The 17783-nt window shown below is 42.4% G+C and overlaps 1 protein-coding gene across 1 annotated transcript in view; it reads right to left on the reverse strand.

Moving 5' to 3' along the window:
- The window catches only part of LOC148473302 (uncharacterized), a gene marked incomplete at its 5' end in the record, with an annotated part of 113706 nt that extends 96181 nt beyond the window's left edge, over positions 1 to 17525 (reverse strand). The window contains 3 exons of the mRNA XM_088459833.1: positions 2184 to 2487; positions 10948 to 11099; positions 17194 to 17525. Coding sequence (XP_088315959.1) covers positions 2184 to 2487; positions 10948 to 11099; positions 17194 to 17525 — 788 coding nt within the window. The remainder of the gene's footprint in view (positions 1 to 2183; positions 2488 to 10947; positions 11100 to 17193) is intronic.
- Positions 17526 to 17783: the final 258 nt, after the last annotated feature.

The raw sequence follows: 17783 nt of genomic DNA on the forward strand, positions 1-17783 counted from the left end.
AGCTGTCATTTGTGTCATACAGGCAGCACAGTCTGCATTTGCTCCAGCTGTCATTTGTGACATCCAGGCGGCACAGTCTGCATTTGCTCCAGCTGTCATTTGTGTCATCTAGGCAGCACGGTCTGCATTTGCTCCAGCTGTCATTTGTGTCAACCAGGCGGCATGATCTGCATTTGCTCCAGCTGTTGTTTGTGTCATCCAGGCGGCACAGTCTGCATTTGCTCCAGCTGTCATTTGTGTCAACCAGGCGGCACGATCTGCATTTGCTCCAGCTGTCGTTTGTATCATCCAGGCGGCACGGTCTGCATTTGCTCCGGCTATCATTTGTGTCATCCAGGCAGCACGGTCTGCATTTGCTCCTGCTGTCATTTGTGTCATCCTGGCGGCACAGTCTGCATTTGCTCCAGCTGTCATTTGTGTCATCTAGGCAGCACAGTCTGCATTTGCTCCAGCTGTCATTTGTGTCAACCAGGCGGCATGATCTGCATTTGCTCCTGCTGTCATTTGTGTCATCCAGGCAGCACGGTCTGCATTTGCTCCAGCTGTCATTTGTATCATCTAGGCAGCACGGTCTGCATTTGCTCCAGCTGTCATTTGTGTCAACCAGGCGGCATGATCTGCATTTGCTCCTGCTGTCATTTGTGTCATCTAGGCAGCACGGTCTGCATTTGCTCCAGCTGTCATTTGTGTCATCCAGGCGGCATGGTCTGCATTTGCTCCAGCTGTCATTTGTGTCATCCAGGCGGCACAGTCTGCATTTGCTCCAGCTATCATTTGTGTCATCTAGGCAGCACGGTCTACATTTGCTCCAGCTGTCATTTGTGTCATCCAGGCGGCACACTCTGCATTTGCTCCAGCTGTCATTTGTGTCAACCAGGCGGCATGATCTGCATTTGCTCTAGCTTTTGTTTGTGTCATCCAAGCGGCATGGTCTGCATTTGCTCCAGCTGTCATTTGTGTCATCCAGGCGGCATGGTCTGCATTTGCTCTAGCTGTCGTTTGTGTCATCCAGATGGCACAGCCCGCACTCAGCGTTCTGAGGGCCTGATTCAGACCCTCTCGTGAGTGCATAATGCTCACAAGCGGGTCCATGGCCGGGCAATGCGTACACGCAGCGTGCGCACTGTGCATGCGCGAGCCCCGTAGCAAGTGAATTTTCAATTGCTGCGGGTCTCACTACAAGATGGGGCGGGTGTCGATTGTGATTGACAGCTCGCCCCGTTTCATAGGCGTGTAGCTGGGCAAACGGAGGCATTCCTGAAGAAATGCCTGCTGCTTGTTGGCGGCCCTACTGACATCACAGATGTCAGTAGTGTACTTCCTGCTCTTTTAGAGCAGGAAGTACACTTTGTTTTGCTGTTCGTCTCTACAAAACCACAAGGGTCTCGTCGCAAACCCGATGGTCGCGATAATCACGACCATCACCTGGCCGCCCTCTAAAGTTGTGGGTGGTCACCCACAGCTTAGCGAGCGGCCTGGAAGCAGGTGTAAAAAAACACTGGCCCACCTTGATTCAGAGTGTGCGCTCACATGTAGCGAGCGCCTCTGAATCAGGGCCTGAGTGTAAAACCCAGCGTCTTGAGTCAATCTGGAAACACAGGCCGCACATCAGAGTACGCAACCCTGTGTACAACCACTGTTGTCATCTGGGCGGCACCTCAGCATCCTGTGTATGCACCCTGTGTACAACTGCTGGTGTCATCGCGGCGGCACTAAGCACACCTTAGCATCCTCTGTACACAACTCTGCATCCTACCGCGTGTGCCTTCCCAGCAACACTGTGCGCACCTCAGCATCCTCTTCCCAAGTAATTTTGCCCTGAAGGCAGCAAACAGCCTAGAGGCTGTTACCGGCCCAAAGGCCGCACCACAGCTTACTGGACCTCAGGCCTCAACCAGCCTAGAGGCTGCTACCAGCCCAAAGTCCACACCTTAACTCGTTTGCCTACAGGCTTCAACAGTCCCGGGGCTGCTACCAGCCTAAAGGCCATATCACCACTCACTGGCCCACAGGACTCAACCAGCCCAGTGGATGCTACCAGCCCAAAGGCCGCACCACCACTATACAACATAATTTAGCCAAGATACTCTAGCCCTCAAGGCTGTGCAAGACATTTTCCCCCAATGTTTGCTCTGAGCCTTAACATTGTGACATCTATACTGTATATATATTTGTATCATCACCTTGGATTGTTGTTTCCATTATTTGCCAATGAGTTTCCAACAAGAATTTCTGCTCCGTTCAGTCGTTCTCCACAACAGTCACCTCTGTTGGTGATAGTTATGTGGTGAATCTTGTGGGGCCTCAGTAAGTCCACTCTCCACCAGGGGGAAAGCTTGTTATCAGAGTGAAAACATGATCCATGATAATAGTTTGCATCTTGGTTTCCATCTATTGCATTCCCAGCATAAGCCATATATCCCCATTTTGGGCTATTGTATAAGGTTGACTGTGTCGCACGGCCACTGAGAGCTACATTCTGATATTCTGTGACAAGTCCTGAAAGGAGTAAGTAGATAGAAGTTTGGTATTAGAGAGTATCTTTGATAAACAATAAAAAAACAATACAAGATTATTATAATGTGCAACCTAATGAACAGTAATCATGATGGCAAAGGACTTGGTGCAATTTGTAAGTTTGATGTCTTTATGTAAAGCAGGGTCTTGGGGTACTAAAGTAACATTAATGGAAAAACATAATTTAAAGGGACAAATAAAATATATAGTATGTAGTTAGATTTGGACTACCCAGTGCACAAGACTTTCTTACATAGCCACAGAGGCTTCCAGAATTCACCCCGGGGAAATGGATGCTTGATTTTAGATCTAGAAACCTATCTAAGTGCCAGTATACAGCCCAGGGTTACCACCACCTGAATCTGGCACAATGACTCCCTAGATAATTGCTCCTCCCATCAGCCTCCCTCCCACCCAGCTTACGGTACCATTTCTTACCCACTCCCTTGGTCTTCAGATGACGTTGTTTCCTTCCTAATCTTTTACTTATCAACAAAATTTGAAGCGTCACTCAAACTTTAAGAAACGGGGATTCTCCCAGTGCTGTCACATATTTTCTTCTCCACCCCTCACACCCTCTCCTGCAGACCCCACTGAGAAGTTGTTCTGTAATAAACTGAGTGCATTCACCCTTCAACTGCCACCCACAGAGAGCTCAAACTACTGTGATCTTCCCTCAACTCCTCTTTACACTAAAGTACCCATAGGACATACACTCGGCAGAGAGGCAAAGACCGTATGGACAATATGCAGACATTAAGGCCACATATTTATTGGAGACGCTACTTTATATCAAATTATGTTTCCTCATTAATCATTTTCTGAACATTGTTTTTTAAGTAATAAGCACCTAAGAAGTTCTGCCTGCTCTTCTTTATATGATCTTTGCATTATCTCATTGCTAGAGCGCTGCCATCAGGCCAACATGTAATAACCTTTTCTTAACATTATATTCAGTAAATGTGTATTAAAAATAACTGTTGGTTAAAACATAAAGTAAGTAACACAGTAATAGCTGGAAATACACTGTATATTATTGTGATAAACTATTCTGCGCTGTTTATAAGAAACTTTCTAGGAAAGACCTTGTGCTAATAGTTTGTCTTAGCAAAGGTCCAGGAGATGAGCCTCACTAATGAGGAGTGCAATCACTATAATCATCCATATCCATCACTGGCTGTAGAGGATATACTGTACACTATGTTCTTTCACTTTTCTCCCATCTCCTGAGTATTTGAACCACAATACTGAACACCCAGATGTAAAGAGGCCACTCAGTAGCTGAGCAACTACAATAGGACAACAGTGCTCAGATTGTCTATTGCCCACATTTGTCATTATTATGGTGAGTGTTATATTCCATCATACACCTGCTGTGTAACATTATACAATGTGATCTGCTTTTCTCTTCTTTCCATTTTATAACCACATTGTTGAGAGGAAGTTATATTACTTACAGTGTACACACCAATGACGGATAAACGGAATCAGTATAATTTACCGCCGGACCCATGCCCGGTGGTTGGAATCCCGACAGCAGCATCCCGGCAGAAATCCCGATCATCGAAGGTAAGTATCTACTAACCTATTTGTTCCCCCAAACTCTAACCCTCCCTTAGAGGTGCCTAACCCTAAACTTCCCCCCCAGTGCCTAAACCTAACCACCAACTCTTCCTCACCGCCTAAACCTAAGTCCCCCCCTGGGATGCCTAACCCTAACCCTCCCTCCCCCTAGCCTAACCCTAACCTCCCAGGAGTTGTCTAACCCTAAATCCCCCCCCGGGAGCCCTAACCCTCCCCCACTGCGGCTATCCATGTTCGGAGCCTGGCGTCCCTTCAATCAGGATTTCCACGCCTGTCATTAGACACTTACCGGGAAGCTGGCTGTCGGTATAAGGTCTGCCGGCTTCCCGACTTCATACCAGATAAACATCAGGACACACTAAACATAAATGTGTAAATAAATTGGTCACCGGCACAAAATGTAAAGAAGTCTGAGCTACAAGTCTGTTTCTTTCATTTAATATGGACCACAATGTCAGATCTCCCACCAAGGGCAACTTAAATCAGCTCTGCCCATCAATTATAATAGTTTCTTTGTCATTAGTATTACACAATTCATCAGTTATCTGAGATTTTCTCTTTGATAACGGCATTCTTAATTAATAGAACTATAACCTTAAATGTAAAATAAGTTTAATATAAATGATGGGAGACAGTATTTTGAGTCTAAATACCCAAAATCAAGTTGAACGAGATAAAGTTACAATTATTATTTCTCTGCTGTCAAACTTTGGCCTGAGCTTCCCTAGTACAATAGAGTCCCCATACTATAGTACTATAGAGTCACCATACTATAGTACTATAGAGTCCCCATACTATAGTACTATAGAGTCACCATACTATAGTACTATAGAGTCCCCATAATATAGTACTATAGAGTCCCCATACCATAGTACTACATATCAGGGCTGTAGCTAGGGTAGTGCGGCCGTGCCATCGCACAGGGCACCACAGGTCAGTGGGCGCTGTTTTGGCCTGTCAAATTCTGTTTATTAACATTCTTGCTTGTGGCTTTCTCTTATTTCATCCCCAGCATCTCCTGGCCTCTACTATCTATTCCCTGGCCCTTCCCCATGAAGCCATGACCCTTTTTTGGGTGCATGATGTCCCTTTGAAAAATGAGGGGGGTGCCAAAAATATAGTTACAGCTCTGCTATACAGTCCCCATCCTATAGCACTATATATTCCCCATAATATAGTACTATAGAGACCCCATACTAAAGTACTATACAGTCTCCATATTATAATACTGTACAGTCCCCATATTATAATACTAGATACTCCCCATACTAAAGTAATGTACAGTCCCCATACTATAATACTATTCAGTCCCCATACTACTGAACTATATAGTCCCCATAGTATAGTACTATACAGTCCCCAAACTATAATACTATATATTCCCCATAATATAGTACTATATAGTCCCGATAATATAATACTTTACAGTCCCCATACTATAGTACTATACAGTCCCCATTCTACAGTACTATATAGTCCCCATACTATAGTACTATATAGGTCCCATACAAAAGTACTATATAGTCCCGATACTATATATTCCCCTATCTAAAGTACTATAATGTCCCCATACTAAAGTACTATACAGTCCACATGCTATAGCACTATACAGTCACTATACTATTGTGATGTGCAGTCCTCATACTATAGCACTATATAGTCCCCATACTATAGTACTATACATTCCCCATACTATAGTACTACACAGTCCTCATACTATATTACTATATAGTCCTCAAACTATAGTACTATCAAATCCCCATACTATAGTACTATACAGTCCAAATGCTTAAGTAGTATACAGTCACAATATTATAGTACTATACAGTCCTCATAACATAGCACTATGCAGTCCCCATAATATTGTACTATGCAGTCCCCATACTTCAGTACTATATAGTCCCCATACTATAGTACTATATATTCCCCATACTATAGTACTATTCAGTCCCCATATTATAGTACTATACAGTCCCCATATTATAGTACTATACAGTTGCCATATTGTTGACCTATCCATTTCCCATACTATAGCACTATAAGCTCCCCATACTATAGCACTATATGGTCCCCATACTATAGTACAATACAGTCCCCGTATTATATTATTATATGGTCCACATACTATAGTACTATATGGTCCCTATAATATAGAAACTTATGGTCCCCGTACTATAACACTATGAAGTCCCCATACTATAAAACTATATGGTACCTATACCATAGTACTTTATGGTCCTCATACTATAGTACTATATGGTCCCCATACTATAGTAATATATATATATATAACCCATACTATAGTACAATATGGTTCCTCTATTGTAGTACTATACAGTTTCCTTACTATATTACTATATTGTGCCCATACTATAGTGCTACACAGTCCCCCTACTATAGTACTACAAGGTCAACATACTATAGTGCTATATGGTCCCCATACTATAGTTCTAAATGGTCCCCATACTATAGTACTATATCGTCCCCATACTATAGTCCTTTACAGTCCCCATATTATAGCACTATATGGTCCACATGCTATAGCACTATACAGTCCCCATGCTATAGTGCTATAAAGTCCCATACAATAGTTCTATACAGTCCCCATATTATAGTACTATACAGTCCCCATACTATAGTAATATACAGTCCCCATACTATACTATTATATAGCCCCCATACTATAGTACTATACAGCCCCCATACTAAAGTACTATAAATGCCACATGCTATAGTACTATACAGGCCACATGCTATAGAACTATACAGTCCCCATACAATAGTACTATACAGTCCTTATACCAGTGATTCCCAACCTCGGTCCTCAAGGCACACTAACGGTCCTGGTTTTAGTGATATCCATAATTGTGCACAGTTGGTTAAATCAAAATAACTGAGGTACTAATTAAGTCACTTGTGCTTAAGTATGGCTATTCCTAAAACCTGGACTGTTAGCGTGCCTTGAGGACCGTGGTTGGGAACCCCTGCCTTATACTGTAGCACTATATAGTCCCCATACTATAGTACTATACAGTCCCCATACTATAGTACTATACAGTCCCCATACTTTAGTACTATACAGTCCCCATACTTTAGTACTATACAGTCCCCATACTATAGTACTATATAATCCCCATACTATAGTACTACACATTATGCATAATATAGTCCTCATACCTTAGTACTATGTAGTTTCCATACTATAGTACTATACAGTCCCCATACTATAATACTGTACATTCCCTATACTATAGTACTAAACAGTCCACATACAATAATGCTATTCATTCATCATATTATACTACTATATAATTCCCATACTATACTCTTGTGCAGTCCACATACTTTCACACTATATAGTCAGTGGTCACCATTCTAAAGTACTATATAGTCCCAATACTATAGTACTATATAGTCCCCATACTAAAGCACTATATGTTCTCCATACTATATTACTATATGATCCCCATATAATAGTACAATATATTCCCCATACTATAAAACGGTACAGTCCCTATACTATAGTACTATATAATCCACTTTGTATCCAAATTTGGGTGGGCATTTTTTGGGGAATTCTGTTGGATTTTACTTCAGGTTACATTGCCAATCCAATTGCCAGACAGAGAGTGTCAATCAAGATCTGGAGACTTGTATCCACCTATACTTAGCGGCCAACCATGATAACTTGGTTGATGAGCAGAGTATGCTCACTACAAACATTACCACAATTCATCATTGAAGTCACCTTTTTTATGTATATAGCAGGCACCCAGCTCTTCCTGAGGTGCCAGAGGTTCCTGACAATGTTCTAGCAATAGCACCCATGATAAGATTTTTTTCCAGTATTTGGACACATGTGAGGAAGGATTTGGTTCAAACTTCTGCCAGATATAAAGTACAGACCAAAAATATTGATAAGAGTACAGTAGTTTTTGTTACTGGCATGAGAGTCTGGCTATCCACTAAGTACATCAGGTTGAGGGTATAGTCTATAAAGTTTTCACCTCAGTGCATCAGTCCATATACAGTACCATCATTAGTCAGATCAATCCTGTCTCTTATAAATTGAAGTTATTGGCTCATGTTTGGATTCATAATAGTTTCAGGTGTCACTTCTCAAACCAATTGTCTGGAATTAAGTCTCATTCTCTGCTCATAGGAGTTTGGAATTGGTAGAAGATGAGCAAAAAGGAGTTTGAGATCAGGGAGATTCTGAATTCAATAATGTCATAGCAAATAGCCATAAATTAGAAGCCTAAGTTGACTTTGGCTCCATGGAGAGATCCTAGATTCCTGTGAAAAGACTTCATAGGAATTGTTCAAGAAACCTGGGCAATGTGTGTTCAAGCCCACTGTTATATGTGCACTGTTACACTTTGCTCTGGCAAGCCTGGTTAATATGAGTTTCAAGTGCACTCAAATAGGGATTCACATGCTGATTGGATTAGATATCATCTTTCAGCCATATCTACTTACCATGTATCACATACTGGTTGAAAGTAAATTAGGTATCTAACCTTTGGTTTAGCAATCATTGTGTGCCTGGATTCTGATAGCCTTTGTCTCTGGCATTACCTAATTCATATCCATGTATGATTGCTGTTGCCTTCTGAATTCACAGTTGCATTACTCATTTTGTATCCTGCTTATCTCCAGTTTGCCAACACTTAACATTCATGACTTCATTGCTATTCTGTCCTCATGGTTCCTGGAGATTTGCAAAGTATAGTCTTTGTCCTTCTTTGACCCTTTGCCTCCATATGACAAAGAGCACAGTCAATGCAGTACTTATAGAACTAGTATCATACTTTGGACATGACACGTCTCAGATGCCTCCATGACATTGTTGTCACAAAACCAGGACTTAGTCGTACCTGCCTTGCAAAGTGGTCCTTTATCAAGGAGGGACACTCTAGCCTAGAAAGCTGTCAATGCATCCCTAAGGGCCATGGGCACAGCCATGTTGACTCTGATCAGGTGAGTGCTAGTATCCAGTCTCTACCTGTCTGTCATGCTCACATGACTTCCTCCACCTTTCTCTTGCAGTTATCAGATTCCAGATGGAGAACTGATTACCTGTATTACTCACTGCTCTGTCCCCTGAGTTCTCAAATATTTGTCCTGACCCTTAATTCCTGTATTTAGAGTAAGGGGTTGAGTAACATTCTATAGGTTCCAGGGGAAGATTGGAAGCCTTCCAGGTTCCACTGACCTCTCAGAAGGGACCAAGCATTTCCCACATGGGTCACACCTATGAGTAGACTCCTGATACAACCACCACTGTTGCTTTGTGACTCATCAGCCCAGTCCAAAGGTCCTGACTTGTATCTGAAACCCTAAACTGACAGATATTGTGCAACTGGGCTGCAGGTTGGTGTCATCTTGCTGCAGCATTTGTCCTGACAGAGATGCTGCTCTTTGTGCAATTCAGTCACATTCTCAGGTGTAGTCTTCCTCCCTGCACATTGTTCTTGATGCATTTGTATTCATTAATACATATATGTTAGTTATTTCATGTCCTTATCAGCTGTTTTCTGTTCAGTGTCTAAATCTACTCTGCAGAGCAATATCTGCATGTTGCTTAGATCACTTTGTGGTAACTTGTAATCTCTGTACTGCTTATTTGAATACACTACTGTGTGTATGTATGTATATATATATATATATATATATATAAAATGTGAGAAAAGCACTGATGAGGCCATACAAATGAGATATATTTGTCCAAGGTTTCTGACCTATATGTTTATGGAGAGTGAGGGAGGCTCCATCCATTCGGCCTTTTCGGGTCTACAGCCTGAGAGCAGGCTAATTAGGAACTTGCACCTCTGAGAGGCTGAAAAGTTGTCTCAGGGTTTTTACTTAGTGTCTCACTACCTGGGGAAACAGGCTTGGTAAGAGATATTGTGATTTATTGACCATGAGTACTGTACATATGACTATGTTTTTGGTGGGGACATCAGGTTCTTCTGCTTATGGAAGAGGTATCCTCTTTGCTTAGTTAGAGACCAGACAGGTTAGGATTTTGGATTATGTTTTTCTTTTACTGTAAACTATTTTTGGCTAATTACACAGAAACTCTGGGCTTGTGTGCTGTTTTCTGGTTGCTGTGTGTTTGCAATGGCCCATCTACCCCAGCAGAGGGGACCACTACCTTGATCTCATAACAAATTTTTTTAGCTTCGGTAATGTGTGCTTTCCCAACAAATGTTTTCTCATCTCAGTGTAATACTGCATAGTAGTTTGTATCACAGTGCCTGCACAATTGTGATAGAGTGTTTGGGAACCTGTGGCTTCTTTATTTACCATGGGTGGTGACAGTTAAAAGAGAAGCATATGGTACCATAGGTAGAGAGAGAGAATTTGCAGTGAGTATTACATTCAGCTCTACCCTCACTGATCAGTACATTGAGCTCTATGTGATCACAGCCCTGATGTTAGTGTGATACAATTAAGGTGATTCAAATTACAGCCACAATCAGAGTGCAGACAGTTATACTTCCAGGGGTAATTGACAAAAGATAAAAAAGGAAGAGAGCCCTATTCAAGAGAGCTTACAATCTAAAGGATGTGCAGCACATCAAATGGAAAATGTGACTACACAATTATTTGTGTGTACACACTATATGGTGGTCGCAGGTTCCATTAATGCACAATCATACAGTATAGTGTCTATCAAGCTTTGCTAACTCAGTAGAGTACCACACACAATACAATTCTACTGAACTAAAGTTATACTGTTGGTTACTACTTTATTATGTTAAATATTTTTATTTTAGTCCTATGCAAGATACAGAAACCTTTGCTGTGCAATATGCTCTTCATACCAAGCAGAATAATTACCATCAGGTAGAGAAATTCCAAAGATCTGCACCTCACACACATGGAGATATTCTACTCTTCCAGGTATAACAATGTTCACGTACTGACCGACCATATCATTGCACTGAAAGGTCTTAGAAGTTCCAGCAGCCATGGATATGATCTTTGCACACCTGGGTGAGACATGTAGAACAATTATGTACTGGAAATGATTACATACATAGCATGTGGGAAATATACCTAACAGGGAATTGGTTGGTGCTGAGATGGTATGCTGAGTATAGCAGCTACCAGAACAGGGGACAGTGGATGGTTATAAAAGTAAGTATAACAAACGCGTTTCACCACACCATGGGGCAGATTTTTCCTGTTAGAAATACTTATTTTTTTAACCATCCACAGATTACATTCTGGATTCACCATGGACCACCCAGACCGAACCTCCATCTTACCATCACATTGTGCAGTTCCTCTACACCCTGGGCATACTGGCATAGAAGCTATACCAATCACTGTATCATCTAAGGACTATATACTGGACTATCATTCTCCAGGAGGATCTTCCTCCCTTAGTGTACTGGTAACTTTATAGCTAACGGATTACTCCGTATATAAGCAACTTGCCACCTCCAAGTGGAATTCTTATTAGCGGGGGTTAACATAGGAATGGGAATAAGGTGACTGTTACTGTGGCTAGCAGTGGACTTTTCATTCAGTGGCATCAATATCTTTGATACATCTTTACAACAATTTTTATTCTGCTGTATTTTATCTATGCTACGTAGTATTATATTGCTTGTTATTTTATGTGCATTTTTTGTGCATTATATAATAGCAATTAGTGATTTTATACTGTTGAATGTTATAATTATTCCATGAGCACTACCTTTTCCTTTTTGCTTATGTACATACATAGCATGGCTGATTTATGGAGCACAGGTCTAAGGGGAGGAGATGCTGTAAGGGTCTTCATTAAAGCAAAAATGCTGCATCATTTATATAATGCAGCAGAGTGCTACTACCAGCCCAAACAGCTTGTGAGGAAGCCTCCCAGCCAAACAGGAGGACGCCGGGTGGCAAGGCAGCTGCTAAATCCTCGATGTCAGGATGGATGGAGGAAGAGGATGAATTTATGAAACTTGCAAAGGAGGTATTGCATAAAAGACTGATAAATTTGCAGCATTCGGGCAAAATATGGCAAACGATATGCGGAAAATGAAGCTCCAGGCACAGCTGTACTTTCAATGGGTCATATATGAGGCAAAGCGTCATGGGTTAGTCGATAAACTCGAGGAAAACACGACGCTAAGCCCATATAGTGGCCAACATCTACCGCCCCCAGCGTATCCAATCTTTGCTCCCCTTCAGATGTTTCACCCAGATCCTCCGTATACATATCAGTCCCACTATGCCTTGGGTTCCACTGCTCCCCCTTCCAACCAACCAGGGCCATCCACGAGTACTGTTGAGTCACTTTGGCACAGTACTCAGGCAGTACTTCATCCCGATGATGAGTATTGATTTTTTCAAATAGAATTTTTGTATTTGCGGTTTTTATTTTTTGCAAAGTTTCATAAATGTAACTCTCCTATATCTCCTGCTCTTTCTTTGAGATGTTTTATGAATAGATCATAATATCCTAAAGTTGGTTTGTCACCCTCATTTATCCTGGCTCTGGGATGTTTGAGTTCATGTATTTCATTGTGTTTTCCTCGTACAGTGTTCAGAAATTGTTTATTTTTGCTTCACGAGTCTATGTCTGCTGTTTGCATTGCGGTTTCTGACATACATGTGCAATTTCTCATGTGCCTGGTTCTACCAATCTGAGAAGGACGTATGTTAAGGGCACTCATTTTCTCTGTATAATTTTTTGAATCCAGTCCAGAATTCCTGTGACTGTAGTTTGCATTAATCAGGACATAAAAATGCAAACCAAAAAACACTTGTCTGTCTTTTTTTAAACCTCGAAAAACATTTTTTGGGTAAAAATATTAGTTTATAATATAAAGATGGTCTAAATGTATTAAAAACTAAAATAAGGAAAACAAATACACTAATGTCACTTATGTAAAACAATGTTAACCAAGTAAAAATGTAAACAATAGTATCCTGGTAACACATGGTACGGAGGTAACACATGGTACCCAGGAGTACCAAGGTTTAGGATGTGCTGTTAGAAATCAGTCACTTATTTGGTCGAGCAGACAAGCCAATTGATACAGGACAATTAGGAAAAGTCAGAGTACCCAAACTGTTGGGCATCATGAGGTATTTTTTGGCAAGTCTAGCTCTTTTATTATACCAAATTAATTTATTAAAAATTTCATGAAATTTGCTCATCCACAAGGGGGGAAGAATTGAGAAATACAACAAAAAAAGTAGAGAAGTTTAGGGATAAATGTCATTTTGATGGTTGAAATTCTATCCAGCCAGGAAACCTCATAATAAAGCCAGTCTTTTGAGTAAGCCATAAGTTGTTTCAAAACAGACCCATAATTAAAGTGAAGGGGGGAATCCTTCTTGGCAGTAAAAAGAGATGCCAAGATATTTAAGGGAGAGAGACTGACAATTATTTGTCAATTGGGTCTGCAAACTGGCTAAGAGAGCAGAAATTGAGAGGAAGGACTTCCATTTGTTATAAATTCAACTTATAAAAAGTAGCCAATGAAAAGTCCTGTTATGTGCCCTGGATAGTTAGAAGAGAGGTCTCCAGGCTGGTGATGAAAAGCAGGATGTCATCTGCAATGAGGCAGATGTTATGTACCGTTCATTAGGGGACCACATATGTCAGGTGAACAATGCATACAATGTACCAAGCTGGTTTAGCCTTTAGTAATAATATTATAGAAGTATTTTTTATTTATATAAAAATGCTGCAAAATAAAACACTTTTCATCCAAATTGACAAAACACCTGTGATTTGTTTCTTCACTCTCCAAACTGCAGACTAGTAAATCTTGCTTCTATGGAGGTAAAATCTGGATTTAGGGATAAGTCAAAAAATGTCGATCTTTAGTAATTTTAACGAAGAATAAAAACACATACACCTGTCTGCAGACATATCGCTGCAGGGTGCCGATGGAACAGACACGGTAATGATAAAGATGATGATGATGATGATGGTCAGTAGAGCTACAGAAGTCATTTCAGTTGGGCTAATTGTGTATTGCCCTCTCCAGCTGAGATTACATGCATTGCAATTGGCTTTTATATTGTAAGAAGTTGTGACAGTCTAATAACTGAGCATTGCATTCCAAATGATTTATAAAGGGAAAAAGTAGATGTGTGTATTTAATTAAATTCATTATATATTTTTCATTTGTATTTGTGTTTATATTACTTGTATTTTATTTTTGGAGATGATTGAGTCTATTTCATGTGTGTATGTAACACTTCAGTATATTATTATATTGTGTACATATAGATTCATGTGATTTCACATTAACGCCTAAAATGATCACCCGCATCTCTTGTGCTATGTAAGTACACCATACAGACTTGCTAGTCCTTATGTAAGCTTGGGACATAGGGCCTGATTCAGACCCACTCGCGAGCGGCTGTCCGCTCGCAAGTGGGTCGATGTTAGGCACTGAGCATGCGCACGACGGAGGGAGCTCCGTCGTGCGCATGCGCCAGACGCGACGAGCGAAGGAAAGTCCTTCGCTCGTTGTGTCCGATCAAAGGGGGCGTGCTGTCAATGTTGATTGACAGCACTCCCCCTTTGGTGGGCGTGCCGGGGGCGTGCCTCCCTGACGGGGGCGTTCCCACGGGAACGCCTCCCGTCAGAAGCCGGCCCACTGACATCACTAGTGATGTCAGTGGGAGTGATTTTGGCTCTGATAGAGCCAAAATCACTCCGGAGCTTGCAGTTGAAAACCTCAACCGCAGGCTCCGGCTCGCAATTTCGATGGTCGCGATGGTCACGACCATCGCGGCCATCACAATGCACGCTCGTATAGCCTGTGGGTGGTGACCCACAGCTATACGAGCGTCCAGGAGGACGCTCCATGAAAATGGAGCCCGGCCCTCATTCAGAGCGTGCGCTCTGCTCAGAGCGTACGGCTCTGAATGAGGGCCATACTCCGCTAATGTGCCGCTAGTTGCAGCTAGAAATATGTCAAACTGAACATTTGCATGTAAATCCCATTTATCATTATCATGCATTCCTCGTCTCCAGTAAGTTTCCCAGGAGTAAATGCATCCTATTGTACATTAGCCATCTAATACTCACATCTCTGGATAATATATTAAATATATGTCCATATTTTGAAAAGTCACATATATATATTGAAATGTTAGACATAACTGTAATTATGAAAGGGAACATATTGTATGTGGATATATTTACTTCCCGATAAAATGCTTTGTTAGCTATAATTTAATAACCATTGTGTGTCACAAGCCGCCACACTGCTAATGCTGTGTGGGGTGAAAGCCGGGCAAGCGTTCGCTGAAGTCTCCTCCTTCCTCATGTTAGGATCTGTGGTTAGCAGCATAATGTTTGCAGTTCCAGTATTGATTGCTCTGCACTAATTACTGCCTGTCTGTGTGCACTATCAGGTGCACACTGATTGATTCTCCTGTCTGTGCACAGCCCAGGTGCTCACTGGTCTGTCATTAGGGAGACTTGCTCTGATTGGGACCTGTTTCAGTTAAATTCCAGCCAGCCTTTCACTCCATGCCGGTGATAGCGTTCACGGGTTTCCGGTTGTTGTTTTGGTCTCCTGTTTCACAGTCGAGTTCCCAGGCCGCACATTAGAGTACACAACCCTGTGTACAACCACTGGTGTCATCTTGGCAGCACCTCAGCACACCTTAGTGTCCTCTTTACACAACACTACATCCTACTGCTGGTGTCATCCCGGCTACACTGTGTGCACCTCAGCATCCTCTTGCCAATTCATTCTGCCCTCAAGGCAGCAACCAGCCCAGAGGCTGCTACTGGCCCAAAGGCCGCAACACAGCTTACTGGCCTTTAGGCCTCAACCAGCCCGGAGGCTGCTAACGGCCCAAAGGCCGCACCTCAACTCATTTGCCTACAGGCTTCAATGGTCCCGGAGCTGTTACCGGCCCAAAGGCTGCACCACAACTTATTTATCATCAGGCCTCAACCAGCCCAAGGCTACAACCCGCCCAAAGGCCGCAACACAGTTTATTGGCCCTTAGGCCTCAACAAGTTCAGAGGCTGCTACCGGCCCAAAGGCCACACCTCAACTCATTTGCCTACAGGCTACAACAGTCCTGGGGCTGCTACCGGCCTAAAGGCTGCACGACAACTTATTTTCCATCAGGCCCCAACCAGCCCAGAGTCTATGACCGACCCAAAGGCTGCATCACCACTCCCTGGTCCACAGGCCTCAACCAGCCCAGTGGCTGCTACCGGCCCAAAGGCCACACTGCCACTATACGGGCGCATCTAGCCAAGACACTCTAACCCTCAAGGCTGTGCAAGACTTTTTCCCCCACTGTTTTCTCTGATTCTTAACATTATCACCGGCCACAAAAAAAAAGACATTATACTCCCGCAGGGTATGTGAATTTTCCATCATGGACACAGGTCAGATTATGGCTCAGATCCTGGCCATTCAGATCCAGATTTTGACACAAAAAGTCCAGGAGCTGTCCCTCCAAGTTGAGGACACCCATTGTGCCACTGCGTCTGCTATGGTTAAACCTAAACTGAACTTTCCTGACAGGTTCTCCAGAAATTGGGAAGACTTCATAAACTTTAGAGAGAGCTGCAAGCTCTATTTCAGATGCCGACCTGGGTCCTCAGGTTCAGAGACCCAGCAAGTAGGCATTATTATTATTATTTCCTGGCATCAAGGTGAACCACAAACTTGGGCTTTTGGGCTCCCTTCCTCCAGTCCTGCTCTTTTGACTATAGATGCATTCTTCAAGGCACAAGGTACCAACCAGCCCAGAGGATGCTACTGGCTCAAAGGCTGCACCACAGCTTAATGGCCCTCAGGTCTCAACCAGCCTAGAGTCTGCTTCTGGCAGAAAGGCTGCAACTCAGCTCATTTGCCTACAGGCTTCAAAAGTCCTGGGGCTGCTACCTGCCCAATGGCCGCACCACAACTCACTGGCCCACAGGCCTCAACCAGCCCAGTGGCTGCTACCGGCCCAAAGGTTGCACCACCACTATACAGCCTCATCTAGCCAAGATTCTCTAGCCCTCAAGACTGGGCAATACTTTTTCCCCCAATGTTTGCTCTGAGCCTTAACATTGTGACATCTATACTATATATATATTTGTATCATCACCTTGGATTGTTGTTTCCATTATTTGCCAATGAGTTTCCAACAAGAATTTCTGCTCCGTTCAGTCGTTCTCCACAACAGTCACCTCTGTTGGTGATAGTTATGTGGTGAATCTTGTGGGGCCTCAGTAAGTCCACTCTCCACCAGGGGGAAAGCTTGTTATCAGAGTGAAAACATGATCCATGGTAATAGTCTGCATCTTGGTTTCCATCTATTGCATTCCCAGCATAAGCCATATATCCCCATTTTGGGCTATTGTATAAGGATGACTGTGTTGCACGGCCACTGAGAGCAACATTCTGATATTCTGTGACAAGTCCTGAAAGGAGTAAGTAGATAGAAGTTTAGTATTAGAGAGAATCTTTGTTAAACAATTATAAAATAAGTACAAGATTATTATAATGTGCAACCTAATGAACAGTAATCATGATGGCATAGAACAGGGTGCACTTTGTAACATTGATGTCTTTATGTAAAGCAGGGTCTTGGGGTACAAAAGTTACATTTATGGAAAAACATAATTTAAAGGCACAAATAAAATATACAGTATGAGTCTATAGTTAGATTTGGACTACCCAGTGCACAAGACTTTC

The sequence above is a fragment of the Taudactylus pleione genome, unplaced genomic scaffold, assembly GCF_031769625.1.
Source record: "Taudactylus pleione unplaced genomic scaffold, aTauple2 ptg000937l, whole genome shotgun sequence".
Lineage (NCBI taxonomy): Eukaryota > Metazoa > Chordata > Amphibia > Anura > Myobatrachidae > Taudactylus > Taudactylus pleione.